This window comes from Eptatretus burgeri, chromosome 4 (genome assembly GCF_056783735.1).
Source record: "Eptatretus burgeri isolate ZD-2024b chromosome 4, Ebu_testis_v1, whole genome shotgun sequence".
NCBI classification, from domain to species: domain Eukaryota; kingdom Metazoa; phylum Chordata; class Myxini; order Myxiniformes; family Myxinidae; genus Eptatretus; species Eptatretus burgeri.
The window spans coordinates 99116263-99135042 of record NC_140964.1 but is presented as its reverse complement, the minus strand read 5'-3'; the positions used below and the strand labels follow the sequence as shown (position 1 = coordinate 99135042).

Here is an 18780-nt window from a genome sequence, read left to right as displayed (position 1 = left end):
CTGTGTGATTAATATGTCTGGCTTTGAATATGTCTTCCAACCATTTAAGAAAGAGCTGTCAAAGAAGACTGAAGATAAGGTTCACCTGGAAATTGTCAAGACCGGGCGAACTAGCATCAGCGTCAGAAAATTATTTTAAAAAACTGTGTCCTATTGGAAACTATATAAAGACGACGATTCTCCGGTTATGTTGAGAGATCTGGAGTAAATGTCAGTCCAGGATCTCCTGTGCTGGCATATATAATCTGTTTGTTCAATAAATGTTTTAAAATTGTACTGACATTGTGTATCTGTATCTACAGTGGCCTCTCTGATCAGTCTCCTCCTTGCTTGGTCATCCAGTTTGGATGGACGGCAGATCTTGGCAGGGTCTTTGACTCTTGGCGGTACAATACGCCCACCTTCCACTTCGTAATGATCATCTTGACTGTTCTCCAAGGGATAGGTAAGTCCTTTGAAATTTTTACATTTTTTTTATTTTTTACCCATCTCCTGATTTGTGCCTTTTCACAAATGTATCCCAGAGGTCTTTTGAAAGCTCTTGGTCCTCATGGGTGAGCATTTGCTACGAAATGCACTTCCCAGCAGAGGAAACGTACAAGAACAGCTGATTTTATTCTGAAATAATCGGAATCACTACAATTTAACACAGGTGGAGGCCAATTAATTCATTAATTGTAGCCATTTGTGTTGGTTGTACAAAGGCCAAATTTATTTCACTTGAGCATTCATTTCTGGAACCTAGTGTTGTCTTCACGGTTATGGCGGCTGGCTTAGTATCCTTAGGGTCTTGGGCTTGAGTCCCTGTATACAATTGCACCGAGTTTGAAATGTCCCCGGCGTCGTCTAGCACGTCTCCGGTGGGTCCGGTGGGTCCGGTGTTCCCCCCCACGTGCCTCAAGACAGCCAATGACGGCCGTCCGGTAGATGCAGTGCGTAACCTCGACGGAAATGGCGACAATTGATGGAAATACCCGAGTATTTCAATGGAAATTTGTGAAACTAATGTGTTATATATGTGAAAACCATTTAATTTATTGCTTGACGGAAAAAGCGAAGAAACACTCCCCTCATGTATGAACGAACGAAAGACGTCATTTCCGTCCACCATGGCATTTCATGCTGAACACTGAAAGCTAAGTTCTTCTTATGCCATCATTCTCTTTAATATTAGCCATAAACAAGTGTTTCGTCATGCATTAGTCGTTGAAATTTACTTACAATCATTCTTTTGCGGCCTCCTGCCACGCTGTATCGAACGATTTCATTCCTTCTGTTATATATAAAAGGTGCTTATCGTAATAACAAGATTTTTACATTTCAAATATTAAGTACGCTTTTTAATTGTTTTTCAACTGAAAAAGCATAAATTTCATATTTTAACATTTGTGTACTCATTTGATTCACCACATGCACTGTATTGAAGGATTTCACTTGTTGCCTTTCAAATAATTCCCATGGAAAACTTCCCTCACCTGAATCCACACGTTCATTCCTCTATCTCGAGCCCCTTTCCTCGTACTTTAGCCTTCAAAGCCCCCATTCCACACAACCCCCCTTCTAACCTCACCCCAGTCTATTCCACATGCAAAAAAAAAACATTCCCCACCAACAGCAGTCACTAATTACATTATTAACTCAGTTTCCTCAGTACAATGACCTAAATTAATCCATTAACTCATGACCTGTCGGCTATAATATACAAAAGGATCCCTCAGCATGTGCAAATCATTCCAAAATTGAATAGATTTTTCTTTTCTTCAATTATTACCTGCCAAACTCCCCAATACAACCCGATCATTGGTGCAATGACTGCCAACATGATTAGTGAAAGATAAATCATAGATGTTCCCTGCTCGTAGGGTAGAATTTTAAACACTTAACTGTACAGTGTACACCCATTAAACCGGACTACCGAAGGGAAAAAAATATATCGGTTTGAAAAAGTATCATCAGAAGATATACCGAGCTGGGATACCAACAATGAGTAAGTCAAAGAAAGGCGTTTACAATCTTTTAATACCGTACATTGACTACACCATTTAAAAAGCTTTGATGCACTCGGATACACCTGGCACAGTGAAATGTATGACATCAAGACACACTAGGAAGTAGGTACAGTAGGTTTTAACTTTTAATTTTAACCCTCAGCATACAAGCTCCGTACAAGCAATCACGTCCTTCATTGCCCTCGTGGCAGTTTTTAAAGCAATTGCCAATTCATCATTTTATATGAATCCAGCGTGCTTTAGAAAGCCTGTGCCGATTACCGACATCGCGGTCCACACTAGTCATACCAGTATGAAGCGATAACGGTATAGTCACACTGATCCATATAGCAATGGATACTGGTCTGTGCTGATTACCAACACTGATCTCACTTGAAAACATAATAATTTTCAACACAAGTTGAAGTTGGAAGTAAAGTAACCATTCTCATCATAGGGGGGGGGGGAGCCCCGTGTGGGAATACTTCGAAAAATTACCATGTGTCAATGATGTGTACGACATAGATGAATATGCAATGGACCACTCCGTAAAATTTTTTTTATAAATTCATTTTTTAACCTATATACCAGAATGAGCCCATCGGTATATATCAATATATAAGGGGCGGGAGCGGGGGGGGGGGACTTGATACCGACGGAGCCAAGTGACAACTTGTTGGATGACCGACCTGGTGTTGGCTTAATGGTTCGGTTGGTGGGCTTGGGATCCAAGGAACCTGAGTTCAAATTCCACTTGGCTGTTGAATTAACACCAGGTGGGGTTGACTCTGCCCGTCATCCTTCCGAGGTCGGCAAAATGAGTGCCAGCTTGCTGGTATACTGTGTCGGAGTGGCGACCCGTCCAGGATTGTGCCCAAGAGCCATAGAGATTGGGCCCAGATTAGAGAAATCCTTCGCTTGTCAAAAATCAAAACCAATCACTATTGCAATATATTTTACATAAGGAGAAGCAGTAATCAAACTTCAGTAACTTAGCATGTTCGCATCTTCTTGAATACATAATCATAAGACAATAAATGCTGTTACTAACTAGAAGGGCACTCGATAGAGCACATAACTCCGCCATGTAATGCCTAATCCACGAGAACATACCAGACCCAACACATTTTTGAAATATCATGCTATACAGTACCATATCGTTTTTGGCCCCATCTCTCAATGGTGAAGAATCACTTTAAAATTAAACAATTCTTGTATCCAGATCCAGATTCGGATCTTCACCAAAATCGAATCAATTCGTCCTTGCAACACACCCAACCTGTCCACCAAGTTTCGTCCGAATCCATCCACAACTTTTGGAGATATCGTGCTACATACTCGTTAAGCCCGATCTCTCAATGGTGAAGAATCACTTTAAAATTTCAAGCAGTCGGATCCTGATCTGGATCTTCACCAAAATCTACTCAATTCATCATTACCACACCCAACCTGTCCACAAAATTTCATCCAGGTATGTCCAACGTTTTGAGATATTCTACACACAGAGAGACAGAAAGACAAAGACAGAAAGGGGTGAAAACATAACCTCATTCACCTTTGCTGGTGGAGCTAATTATCTTGTGTTGCAGCATCTTTCAGTCCTTAAGACAATACATTATGATGTGCTCAAGGCAACATCCTTCTAATAGCTATCATTTTCACCGAGTAATGAACCACACGGTTGGCCGTAGTGGTTAAAAGAAAAGCATAAGAAATCAATAGAAAGCTACAGTTATATAAATGTGCAGTCATTGCTATTGCACGTGCAATCATATTCAGGGTTTAAACTGTCATTCGCCAAATATTAATGAAAGTTAAATTTGGTGAATATTTTTTGGTCAAAATTCACCAAAAGGGTCATTCCATGTCAAATCATCAAAGAATCTGCCGTCATCTCTCAGATTTTTGTAAAACTTTGGGAACCAATTGGGACCCATGAAAAACGGCAAGAACTCAAATATTTTTGCGAACACCCTCTTAATTAGTGAGATACAGACTAACGAACGTTGGACTAATTAGCACGACGTCGCAAATTCAAATGGCCATATCTCTAAAAGTAGAACACCTAGAGAGCTGGTTTTGGTGTCATTTTAAAGGTATTTTCATGCCCTATGAATTTGTCTGGACAACATTTTCCTACCTCCAACCACAAAAAAGTTATCACAAAATATAAACTTCAACTGTGAATCCCCAAAAAAATGTATCCTTCAAATTTCCTCAAATTCATCCCAGAGGTACCTTATGATGTCAAGAAGCTTCCACATAAATTTTGTGATGGGCACTCCAATAGTTTCTGAGATATGAGCAATAATGTACATGTACGTATGGCATATAGGTTCGAAAATCAGCATTTGTAATGTATCATACAATCAATAAGTGAGTTCAAGTACACAGTGTTCACTAACCTGACTTAGGCTTTCAATTTCCTCTTCAATGCAGCAACAGCAGCACTTGTTTCTTCCCCTCAGGCCCAGTTGAAAATGAAAGTATATGATACTTCAAAGCAATTGATGGTCGTTCCCTGTGTTCCCTGTCATGGCTAGGTTAGAATGATTGTATAATAAATTACAAATGCTGATTTTCGAACCTATATGCCATACGTACATGTACATTATTGCTCATATCTCAGAAACTATTGGAGTGCCCATCACAAAACTTATGTGGAAGCTTCTTGACATCACAAGGTACCTCTGGGATGAATTTGAGGAAATTTGAAGGATACATTTTTTGGGGATTCACGATTGAAGTTTATATTTTGTGATAACTTTTTTTGTGGTTGGAGGTAGGAAAATGTTGCCCAGACAAATTCATAGGACATGAAAATACCTTTAAAATGACACCAAAACCAGCTCTCTAGGTGTTATACTTTTAGAGATATGGCCATTTGAATTCGCGACGTCGTGCTAATTAGTCCAAAGTTCGTTAGTCTGTATCTCACTAATAAAGAGGCACTAATAAAATCACACACACAAAAGATGACCGACACAGGATAAAGTTTTGAAAAAGCTCATGAACAGAAACATAACGAGAGGGTCAGCAGGGAGCTGGAAAATGGTTGGTGCAATTGGGAGGAAGCTAAATGTAATGCAATTGGCTTTGTATCGTGTGTGGTGAAAATGGACAGCACCTGCGTGCCCTGAAGATGGTGTTCCGAGAGCAAATGGAACAAGGTTGAGAAATTATATTTTTTTATTAAACACACGTTTAATATCGAAGTTTTATTTGATAATAAAAAAAAATGAACATGGATTTGGCTGAACATTCTCAAAGCAAATTAACCAAATTGCAAACACATTTTTCAAAGCAGCTTAAGCTGCAATAACGAGCAGATTTATAACAGTATCTCGATAATGGCCCACCTTGGAAGCACCAACAACAAGTGTGTGGGCAACAGTGGCAATGAACCCATCGACATGAGCTCCCAAGTCTCTAAAAAAAGGGGAGAGGAAGAAGGTTTTGAAAAATGGCACAAACATTCCAGAGGTTATTTAGATTTAGAAATCTATGCTGTTACTTGCACAACTTGTCCTAGCCATTCATACAATCTAGTTTTCCCAAAGGTTGACATTGCAGCAGAGATCAGGGCCTTGATATACAAATAGTTTACCAGGTGAAAATGCACACCTTTATAATGAATTGAAAATTCACACAAACCCACAAAAAAAAAAAGAAATAATTATCAACTGTAGCAAATTCATGCTCACACATAAAAGATACAATGTAGCGATGGGGTTGGGAACAGTGGAGAAAGTGAGCACAACAACAAAACGTTATAAAAACCGTTTCCCCTTTTTTTATCAGGGGGTTGATCAAATGATGGCATTCCTCCATGTGGATCAATCGATTGTGCGAGTTTTGTGCAAACCCCAAACATTTCATATCTTTGACAGTTTCAATCAGTCTTTTGAGGACGTAATTTTGCCTTTCTTTATTCCACCACGAGCTTTGTTGCTTTATTTACAGCTTAATTTTCTGACCTCCATTGCACGTGGCAATACCAATCAAGTCTTCTCTTCCCAAGCATTGCTTTTTAATCTCTTCATGATTTCCGAGCTCAGAATTATTTCTTCAGAGACTATCTATTCATCCCTTGTATCACCTCTGTTCTTTCCATTCTTTTTACATCTTCGGTCTGCATTGCCCACGTTTCACTTCCGTACAACACAACCAGTGTGATACAGACTTTCTAAACGAATGTTTATCGATACATTTCTGCACTCCATGACCCCACCGAGTTGTCTCCACTTATTGCACGTCGACTTCATTATTGATCTAATGGCTAATTTTGCTCCCCGTGATGAATCTATAAGGTCTTCAAAATAAAAGCTTTTCACCTTTTCTGAATTAAATTGAGCTCAGAAGCATTTATTTTTGTTCTTCATCATTTCCTTGAAACGATTGGTCCTCACAGCTTTTATAACCATATTTACTGTGATAACACCACACATCTTGGTGACATCATTAATAACACAGCCTACATTTAATTTAATTCCTTCAAACTCCTTTTCTACATATTGAACAAGATCATCTGCTCCCTTTCCCTTCTCCTCATTCACCATGAACCTTTGTTTTATATTAACTAGTGCGGGTCCGTCGGTGCGTGCCCGTAGGTGCGTAAACGACGACTGGATTGGGGCATTTTTTTCAATTAGATCGGAACAACCGTATCATAAATGGCCATGACTTAGGAAAGAGACTCAGGTCCCCAGCGTCAATTGTGACATCATATCAAGCGAAGAAGAATTGTGACGCCCCCTCTCTCTCACCCTAGTCTCGCCCGTCCTCTCTCACCCCCACCCCTCTCTCGCCCCCTCCTCTGTCCCCTCTCTTGAATTGTGATGCCCCATCTCTCTCACCCCCCTTCCCCCCTCTCTCGCCCCTCTCTCTGTAAATGTATTCACAAAAAAAAAAAAACTAAACATTAATTGTGATGTCATTCGTGACGTCATCGCACCGTGTCCTGTCATTGGTTTGGTAAATAAATGGCCATAACTTGGGCACCGCTTGTCCGATTAATATCAAACCTTGAAAAGGCACACACTCAGGTCCCCAGCATCGATTGTGACGTCATACCAAACGAAGAAGAAGAATTGTGACGTCAATCGTGGGAAAATAAATAAATAACCATTAATTGTGATGTCATAGCACCGTGTCATGTCATTGGTCGACAGATAAATGGCCGTAACTTGGGAACCGCTCATCCGATGGACATAAAACCTTGAAAAGGCACATCCGCGGGGCCCCGGAAATATTCCTGGCAAGTTTCAATCAGATCGGACCGGCGGTTGTCGAGAAACGGCGGTCGGAGACGCACACGACACACACACACCTGGAATTATAGATAGATGATGATGCCCAATTCATGTTCTTTTCAAGGAAAATAATACAAGGAAATCTAACACAGGTGGAGGCCATTCAGCCCATCATGCCTGTGAGAACACCATACTAATTTATCTACACAAGATCCAAGGAAGAAAATGCAAAAAAAAAGTTTCTAATTTATGAAATAATTGTTTTTTGTTTGTTTTGGTTTTGTATTTTTTTTTTTTACTTTTTGTATTTTTTTCTTCCGCTCAGGGGAGGCGGCATGGGCTTGATTAAAAACACACATAAACCACACAACCCCCTTTGACAAGACCTCCACCAACAGCACTCCGCACACATGCACACAGTCACTTTTCAATTTTTTCACTTTTCAATTTTTGAAACAGCTCTGAATCACAACCTTTCATTCATCAATTCTTCGATCACTATTAGAAACAGTGGACTAAAAATTTATCCATGGTGTAATGTTACCTTGACTTCAAACATTTTAGTACATCCCAAGTTGGTCGTATCATAATTTGGGTTAAAAAAAAACATTAAAAAAAAAATTCCCATGACTACTTTGACCACTTCTTCAGGCACGAGCTGCCTTCTGAGATCTTATTAAACAACTGCTCTTGGAACTCAATCATATTCTTTCTCCAAGTCAACGAAAACATGATGATGGCTTTCTTTTTTTTGCCAAATACTTCTCTTCACCTTGAAATAAAAATCTCTTCTGTTGTTGATCTTCCTGGCATAAAAGTAAATGAGTGGTTGTCTACGTTTACAACTTTTCACAGATTCCCTCATTTACCTATTCTCAGCTGAAGCTGAACGCAAACTGTATTGGAACATTGTTCACAGGAAGAAGAATAGAATTTAATTGAACACAAACCAAGCATCGATCATTGGAGTAACACGATAAAGCATCACAGAGAAAGTAGTAATTCAAAACTCAACCCTCAACAGGAAAAGTGACAGCCAGTATCTTATGTGACAGGGAGGGTGTTCTGCTTGTCGACTCCATGTGAAAGGGTGGCACTATAAATGCCGAGCTGTACATCGAGACAATGAAGAAACTAGAGATGCATACAGAGGGCCTGCCCCACAAGGACATGTCTAAGATGATGCTTCAACACCACCAGGCCACATGCCAGCCTGTGTACAAGTGAAGAAATCACATTTTGGAAGGAATGTGCTAAATAACACAACATATAACCCAATTTCTACACAGAGGACCAGCTATTCAGCTGACTGAATGATGTGTTGTGTACATAAGACTTCAACGATGTGCTGATGTGAATAAAGCCATCTGTGATTGGCGAATGCAGTGTGACAAGAAGGTATAACAAGTAGTGGTATATTGAAAGTCCACCACCCCCATGCCAAATATATAAATAACAATCAGGGCACCTTTAGCACCCGGCGATGCCGCCTTGCAGCACAATGAGTCGGAATTGGGAGGGAATGGTGTACAATAATTGATTAATTGCAGAATAAAAATAAAAATCGTAAAATAATTAATTTCTTCATCAATTGGCCCATTGCATACCTAAGCCACTACTGTTTCATTCGAATCTGTAACTTTTTGAAAATCAAGTAATTACTTGAAAAACGAATAATTAATCGAATGATTAATTAATCAATAAATCAAAAATACTCTTTATAGCCAAATGACTTGGTTACTGTCATGTCCAAATATATCAGCTTCCAAGCTCAACAGGTGCCTGAGATATTGCCCATATGAGAAATAAAATAAAGAAGTAATTAATAAATCGATAATAATCAAGTGTATGATAAATTAATTACTGAATCAAAAAATAACACCGTTTTTGCCAAAGTACATCTTCACTTCTGTCCCCAAATTTCAGCTTCCAAGATAAAAGGATGGCTGAGATATCGACCGGACAAACAAAGAGGAAAGAAAGAAAGAAAACGAGGTAAAAATTGAGCACCGCCTTCTTTCGGCGCCGGGCGATGATGTCACGCATCACTTAGATATGGAATTGGGAAGGAGCGGTGTACAATTGTGCAGGAATACACGGCCTTGGCCAATGGTGGCAAACACGCATTGATCGTGATGGGGACTACGTGGAAAAACCGGGTATTCATCAAGGGTGCGTGAATTTTCCATGTAAATTTAATAATGTTAGTGGATAATTTAAATGAGAACTTGAGAGGCATTACGTTTGCATGACACATACATCAGTATGCATCATAGTTCAACTTTGATCTCATTCATTCATGACAACAACACACATTTTATATTGGTTTTGTAAAAATAAAAATTAGAAATAGTTAGATTTTCTCTTTTGAGGTCAACTCTTCCTGTTATAAAAGTTTACAGGAACCATAAAAAATCCCCCCCCAAAAAACCGATTGTTCAACTTAAGGAAAGGTAAAGGTAAGTTTGAACAATGAAAAATTATTTTGAAGGTATCAATAAATTGATAATATAAGCAATACATTGAGAGTAAACAACCAAAAAAGTAACTAAATAAGTCAGAATAAAAAAAGGAATTAGAGGTTAGTTGACAAAAGTATTCAGTTTTAGTTTCATCCTTTTGAGTAATTAAAAGATAGATAAAAAAACGAGTCAACAATGTATGGGTAGGTTAAGCATCATCAGTAAACAAACAAAAGACTTATGGGGAGTGCAGATGGATCAGGTCGGGTCAGGGGTGGGAGTATGTGCCGGAGTAGGGCAGCACTGCATCAAACTTTCCACAGGTACTCCAGGGACCTCCATCTGGCCATCCCCATCTCCTCGAGATGCTGATCAACCTGCTGCAACCTTGAGGAATGTGGTTGGCCTGTTGGCCTCCTCCACTCATGAGGCTCGCTCACCGAGAGAATCTGGTGAGCAGCATCAGCAACAGGAAAATGAGCAACATGCCCATACAGCCACAGCTGACGGACGACACAGGAAACAAATCTCATTTGAGTCTCTCTCAGCAAATGCTCGTTGGACACAAAATCTGACGAGCAATAGCTAAGGATTCTCTGAAGAGACCTGGTACCGAAGGAGTCAAGTCTCTGTCTCAGATCCCTGGTCAGAGTGAAAAATCACATCTGTAGAGCAAGACTCAAAGCACCAAAGACCTGAAGACTCGGACTTTCACCATCCTGCATAGGTACCGACAGCGCCACACCCCATGATCCAGAGAATACACGACTCCCCAGGCCTGACCCAGACAGTCTATTGATCTCGGGCTCACAGCCAGCAGACACATGAATATCATTGACAAGGTAAGTGAATCTCTCCATGACATCAACATCCTCACCACAAACAGGAACAGACAGGAAAGCAGCATCCAAGACGTCATTGAAAGCTTGGATCTTAGTTTTGTCCAAGGAAACCCGTAATCCCAGCAGCTCTGACTCCTCGTTCAGCACCTCAAGGGCCCCCAAAAGGATATCGAGTCTCCGCAAAGATGGCTGCATTATCTGCAAAATCAAGGTAAGAGATTTTGACATTCCCAAACGATGCACCACAGCTTGACCTCTCCAACATCCTCCCCAGAATACAGTCCATACAAGTGCTGAAAAGTGTGGGGGCCAGTACACACCCCTGACGAACTCCAGTAACAACTGGAAATAAGTCAGAGATGGTACCACCACACTTCACAGCACTCTCAGTACCAGATTAGAGTTCAGACATCAGATCGATCAGTTTTGGTGGCACCCCACGAAGACCAAGAATCCTCCAAAGGGCATCCTGATTCACTGAATCAAACGCTTTGCAGAGATCAACATAGGCTGCAAGCAGCCCCTGCCGAAACTCTTGTCTGCGTTTGGTAAGGACTCAGTGCTTGGCAAGGTCTTTGCTCAGATAATTATTGAGAGGGTGCACCACCATCTGCTTTTATCATCATCAGAAGAGTCAACATGGAAGGAGATTGTCAGGGGCCTTCCGTATTAAAAATGGGGTGAAGCAAGGCTGTCGACTGGCACATACACTGGACTGTTCTTCAAGGCCATAATACAAGAGCCATTGCAAGGCTAAGCTGAAGGAGCTGCCATTCAATTTCGGACCAACAAACTATTCAATCTTGCGCTGCTGTGAGCAAACACCAAAATCACAGAAACACTTATTCAGGAAGTGTTCACAGTGTGCTGACAGCCCATTTGGAAGCAGACTTCCAGAAGCTTTTTGACAATTTTACAAAGAGCTGTAAAAAGTCTCAGCTTATCAACCATAGTAAAACAGAGATCCTGTATCAACCAGATTATCATCACCACCACCAAAAGCATTTAATAACTCTCAAGAGTTATCCTCTTCAAACCTGTCAAACAATCCACTGACCTTGATAAAGGCACCAATAATTGACCACAAGGTGGATGCAAAAATGAAGAAAGCCTGGACTGCATATGGCCAACTCAACAGAGTGTGGGGACAGCATGACATCCATCTCAAGACAAAACAATGTGTGCAATGCTATTGCGCCAACAATACTTATCTCAGGCGATTAAACGTGGACCTGCTACAAAAGGAAATTTGAAAGTTTCCATCAGCAACACAGATGACAACTTGTAGGTGTTAGATGGCAACTACAAAGCGACCAACTATGAGACGTTTGAAAGAGTAGCATCAAAGCATCGAATCTCGTCTGTTTCAAGCCCAGCTGAGATGGGTTGGATATGTTATCGGAATGCCGGAGGGAATTGTGTTCTATCTGGTAAACAAAAAATATAAGGTCATATAAAGTGCTTCAAGGATACGAGGCTTGGGCGGTTCTCCACCTGTGAGAATTGACTTACATTCTCAGCTGTTAACTCGGTTCAGTGCTCATTATGTTGCATACTGTGCGCATTTGTATGGTGTGCATACTGTGTATTGTATCAACGTCTGTTGGTGAGGTGTTAGTGTTTATTCATGTGCAATGTAGCAGGGAACACATGACAGAAAGGAGGGTTATATTTGCTTTAATGCAGCACGAGACATTGTGGCAAAGCCTATTTCAATTTATTTGACATCTATATTACCTCCGCCACCGAAGGTGAAGGAGGTTATGTTTTCACCCCTTTTTGCCTGTTTGTTTGTTTGTGTACAGGATATCAAAAAGTTGTGGATGGATCCAGATTAACTTTTGTGTACAGGTTCGGTGTGTGACAAGGATGAACCCATTAGATTTTGGTGAAGATCCGGATCTGAATTTTTAAGTCATTCTTCACCATTGAGAGATGGGGAAAAAACCGATATAGAGCACGTAATCTCAAAACATTGTGGACGGATTTAGATGAAACCTGGTAGACAGGTTGGGTGTGTGGACAAGGAAGAATTTATTTTATTTTGGTGAAGATCCGAATACGAGTATTATTTAATTTTTAAAGTGATTCTTCACCATTGATGGGGCCAAAAACGATATATAGCATGATATTTCAAAAATGTATTAGGCCCGATATGTTCTCGTGGATCAGGCACGAGGTGGCGGAGGTATGCGCTCTACCGAGTGCCCTTCTAGTTTTTCATTAACCTCCGCCATCGAAGATCGGAGGTTACTGTTTTAACCTCTGTTTGTTTGTTTGTTTGTTTGTGAACAGTATTACGGAAAAACTCCTCGACGGATTTTGACGAAACTTGGTGGGGGGGGGGGGTTAGGTATGGTCCAAGGATCATGCCATTAGATTTTGGACTTGGTCCCCCCCTCCCCAAAAAAAAAATTTAGAGAAATTTTTTTTTGCATTTCTACATGTTTTAAGTGATTTCCAACCCCCCCCCAAAAAAAAATCGTGAGAGAAAAAAAAAATTTTTGCAACTTTTTTTTCAACAAAATTTCGATTTCTTTTTTTTGCATTTCTGCATGTTTTAAGTGATTTCCAACCCCCCGCACAAAAAAAAATGTTGGAGAAAAGAACTATAACTGTCAGCATTGTTGACATCATATTTAATGAATAAGATATAAGGTTCACTTGAGTGACCCAGCAGTATTGGCGGCGGAGGTTTTGCACTCTCCCGAGTGCTCCCCATCTAGTTTATTTATATTTTCATTTACGGATGCTTTCCAACAGTTTGTGATTTTCCTCGTGTATCAGCATCAAACATTAATATCAGTCAGTGAGTGAGTAGTTAGAATGAGCTTTATGGATATAAAAATTACCCCCGTGTGGGGGTGACGGTCATCTCTATAATACCACAAGTTCACAATGTTCAGTTCAGGTAACCATGAAACAGTCCAAACTAACCATTTAGATTGAAATAGTTCACAGAGATACACTAGGATAATACTACTAATGACATAATTAATAAATATGTATTGTTCATTTAGTACCTGGATTAACACATCAGAATCACCAGTAAGTGCAATACGTGGTTTTCCGGTCCGTCCACTCTCTGGGGACATTCCACTTCCGGTTGTAGAAAAAAAAAAAACGAAAAAATAGGCTTAGCTCTCGGAGATTATGATAATCCTGTAGATAATTCTTCACTGATTATAATGCAACTTTCAGAATGAAAATTGGTCAAGTATTTATAGAGATATTGAGGTTTGAAAAATCGTTAGAGTGAGCAAATTCATTAATTATTAATTCCACAGACGTTTCGTGACACTGCACAAAGTAACATGTCAGGTATGAAAAAAAATTTTGTATGCCAGATTCATCAATTATTAATTCACTAATTATGGAATGTACTCATTGATATATTAATCAGAAAGCCCGAAGCATGTAGTATAACATCACTTATCCCCTCATCCGGGATCCGTGGCCTCGCCCCACAGCCCGATGTCTGCCGGTGATTATGTTAGATATCGGCACGATCGAGAAGAGCCTGCGAATTATCCCTGCTAATGCACTGAATTGATGCAATCGTTCGGCCAGAATATTCGTTGTCAAGATGTTGCGTGATTAAATCACCAATACAGTCACTCGAATTTATACCACCGACATACTTCTTAACAAATCACCTTCGCCCCAGAAACCACAGTCAATCGGAACCACGCTGGCCACTGCTCAGACGCCATGACCGGACTACTGTGCAGTTTGGTTAAAGATGACTCGGCATTTTGACGCGCACGCACGAAATTATATTTTGAAAATAAATGCCGACGTTTACATTCCGGGTTTTGAAACTTTTGCACCTTCGGCGGAAAATGTATAAATATAAAAGGCTAAAAATGTTTTATATTTGTATTTCATTTCTCGTTCCTTCCTTCTTTGCGAATCGCATTGGCGTTTTTCCATTGGCCATCTTCCAGATCATGTGACGATCAAACGGGAAGGAAATTCAAAAATTACCCCCGTGCGGGAGTGACGGTCATCTCTGCGAGAAAATATATAGCCTCCTGAAGGTAGGGCAGTTTTTGCAAACTTTGATGTCACGTGACGCGAAAACGAAAGCGAATATCAAAAATCCGGCCCGACCAAATTTAGATATTGTCCCATAGATTCACATGCCACAATCAAATTCAAGATCGCTTGAGAAATGTAGGAGGAGATAGATTTTGAAAATAGTCATTTTCGCATTTTTTGCCATCTTTGAAGTCACGTGACACGAAAACGAAAGCGAATATCAAAAATCCGGCCCAATCAAAATTTAGATATTGTCCCATACATTCATATGCCACAATCAAATTCAAGATCACTTGAGAAATGGCGGAGGAGATAGAATTTGAAAATCGTCATTTTCGCAACGGACAGATGGATCGAAGGACATCTACACCCATATTATTAGGTCATGCTCGAAGAGATGACCTAAAAAGGCTAAAAATGTGTTTTATATTTATATTTCATTTCTCCTTCCTTCCTTCTTTGCGAATCGCATCGGCGTTTTTGGCCATCTTCCAGATCACGTGACGATGAAATGGGAAGGAAATTCAAAAATCTGTCCGGTTAGATACAAGATAATATTTTTTACTATCATAATCAATAAACACTTGCCAAATATCTTGTAAAATAGCAGACTAGATAGGTTTTGAAAATGGCGATTTTTATAACTTACATGACCTCGTCCCTGACCTTGAATCCGGACAAAAGTTATATCGTTGTGCAACACTCATCGACCTCTACCCACATACTAAGGTTCATCAAGATCGGAAAGAAAAATTGTTGACGGACATACGGACGGACATTTGGTCCGGCTTTATTAGGTCATCTCGGTAGAGATGACCTAATAATGGGGTGTGCCAACACATTGTGTAAGGATACGGAACTGTGCTTCCCCAGTCTTGGGACAATCACCTGCATTTGATTTCATTTATTTATATTTTCATTTATGGATGTTGCCCGATGATTATTTTTCTGGTGTACCGGTTTTGATGTCCATCAGCACACAAAATTTCAGCTTTCTACATTTCCCGGAAGGTTCCCATCTTTAATGTCAGTCAGTGGTTCAAGATATTGTATGTGGATATATATATATATATATATATATATATATATATATATATATATATATATATATATATATATATATATATATATATATATATATATATATATATATATATATATATATATATATATATATATATATATATATGAGGCACCGCGAGAAGGAGTGATGCAAGGGCCACATCAGCCATTTTGGAGTTAATGTCATAAAGCACTATTTAACCCTTCCTTCACCATCATATCATCATATCCTTCACCATCATATCATTACCAAATGTCGCTTAAATCACTCCTCCTCGCCGGGCCTATATATATATATATATATATATATATATATATATATATATATATATATATATATATATATATATATATATAAACATATATATATATAAACATATATATATATATATATATACATATATATATACATATATATATATATATATATATACATATATATATATATATATATATATATATATATATATATATGTATATATATATATATATATATATATATATACACATTTCCAGAAGGTGTTCAAACCAACGACTGAGAATATTCATCAAGTGTACAACAAAAAAAAAAGAAGACTTCCAACTCAAAATTGTGTGACTATCAATATTTTTAGATCGCCGTGTGCAATGTCCAGACCCGAGAGCTCTCAAATGAGAAATCATCCAGCATTATTCTTGCTGTTGTTACGACATTTACCCCGTTCAGCCAATCGTTCAGCTTGCATTGATATATAGCCAGACAGACAGGCCTGAGCAAGGTAACTGAAATAATATTTTCGAGTCAAGAACTATTCAGCCATCAAGGGTTTTTCCAGCACTCACAAATTATATCCCAGACGCTACACTGTAATAATGTCCCAGCGAGATAGACAGATGGACAGAGAAATTAAGCTACTTTAATGTTCAGAGTATAACGAATATGACAGGAGAAGCTTTTGACAATTTGCTGAACCAGAGAACTGATTAATTATCAAGAGATAAAGTGAGATATGGCATAGTAGGAATAGACTCCAGAGAATTGGAACTACTACAGGCGGGTAATCGACTCCGGAGAATTTGGGAGCTGAGCAGCGGTTCCCGTAGGGGAAAACCGATTCCAACCGGGTCTTCGATTCTTCCACCCAAGCCTAAAGGATACGCTGAAGTAAAACCTGGAAAAGATACAACTGTTGAATCCTTAAAAACTGATGCAAATGAGTGCCCCACATAACAACAATTGATCAAAAGTGGGGCAAAGAAGTTTGGAAAGGAGAGGCAACACCTGGAGTAGACGTGCCACAGATAACAAAATGCTGCACTTGATGATGACTTGTCTCATCCTCACTGTGACAGACTGTTTTCAGTCCTTCATTGGACAGCTGAACTACTGTAGGATATACAACCAACTTGATTGACAGAGGACATCATCCTAAAGAGAGGGACAGGATTCATCCCAGACTCATCTAGTTCCGTGAAGTCGAGTCTGACTTCTGGTGACATTAATAAGATTTCGCCAAACATCCCTGTCCATTCATTTTTTATTGTATGCATTGTCGAGGCTCATATGTGAGCGAACACACAACACACGGCAAGGGGGGCATGAGAGAAGAGGAGTGGGAGAGGGAAGGATAAAACAGTGGGGACCAGAGACATTCGGAGATCTGTGGAAGGGAGAGGGATGGGGCAAGGAACACATGGTATACAAGATGGACATTACAGGGACTTTCAGGAAGGAAAGCAGGGTATTTGAAGGAGGTGGTTTTGGGGCGGATTAACGGGGGTGGAAAAGATTGAGGTTTTCAATGGGTTTTGGATAACAGGTGGTGATGAATGGCTGTTTTGAAGGCCTGGAGGGAAGAATGGGATTGAATAGAGTGAGGGAGTTTATTCCAAAGGCAGGAAAAAAAAGAGGAATGAAAGAGTGAAGGTGAGCAGTGATTCGTGATTTTGGTAGTTTTACCAGAAGGGGGTTGCTGGCGGACCTTGAGCGCCCTATGGAAATATGGGGAGCGGGGGGGGGGACGACGACGACAACATATCGCAGACAGAGGAGGGGGTGACGAGACCAGAGAGGAGACGGTAGAAGACAGAAAGACCACCGACTTGCCTGTGGTGAGAGAGTGAGAGGCCCAAAGACTCAGCCTCATTGTGGGAGATACAAATGATCCTAAATGGCTCGGATTCCACAGCGTGAAGCCGAGAAAGGTAAGAGGCAGGAGCACCAGCCCAGAGGGGAGAGCAGTACTCCATCAGGCTGTGGACGGAAGCTTTGCATGTGGTCAGGAGCTCAGGTGGGCCGAGGAAGGACTTTGCACGACGGAGGATTCCCAGTCGACAACTGGCTGTGGAGGCCAGGTTGGAAATGTGACTTTCCCAGGAAAGATCATGGCAGATAGTGAGACCCAGAAGCTTAAATGAAAGGACTTCTTCAGAGTATTATTGATAAAATAGATGGGGGGGGGGTGTTCTAAACAGTCCAGGGGTGCAAATTAACGGCCACCTGGTCGTCAATGGCACCTAACTTTTGTGCTGGCGGGTACACAATACTGCCTTACCTGCCCGGCTGGCGAATCACCGGTGATTCCTGTTATTTTGTACAATTTGTACTAGCTTCTCTACTAGAACTACTGTTTTTGTCTGCAGAAATCCGTAGAAATCACCGGTAATTCTGCGGCGGCCATTTTGTCTGTTTTCATCTTGTTCCAAATCATGAGTGATTGCGCGAGATTTGACGGTTTGGACGCATTTTCTCATGCCCAGGTTGGTTAAATGAGTGAGTTTCATGGATGAGGTTGGGTTAATGAGTGAGTTTGGGTGAATGAGTGAGTTTGATGGGTGAGGTTGGGTTAATGAGTGAGTTTGGGTGAATGAGTGAGTTTGATGGATGAGGTTAGGTGAATGAGTGAGTTTGATGGGTGAGGTTGGGTTAATGAGTGAGTTTGGGTGAATGAGTGAGTTTGATGGGTGAGGTTGGGTGAATGAGTGAGTCTGATGGGTGAGGTTAGGTGGATGAGTGAGTTTATATGTGATGTTGGGTGGACGAGTAGTACCCCCACCATTGTCCATCACCCACAATCCCCCCCATCACATCATCAAAAATGCCCCCCCCCAGCACTATTCACAACCCCCTGCCCCCCATCACCCATACAAAAAG

At 40.3% G+C, this 18780-nt stretch overlaps 1 protein-coding gene across 1 annotated transcript in view; it reads right to left on the bottom strand.

The window, feature by feature from the left end:
• Positions 1–18780, bottom strand: part of PA2G4 (proliferation-associated 2G4) — a 108664-nt gene that overhangs the window by 78445 nt on the left and 11439 nt on the right. Inside the window, exon 4 of the mRNA XM_085879410.1 lies at positions 5348–5417. Within this exon, the coding sequence (XP_085735536.1) occupies positions 5348–5417 (70 nt within the window). The remainder of the gene's footprint in view (positions 1–5347; positions 5418–18780) is intronic.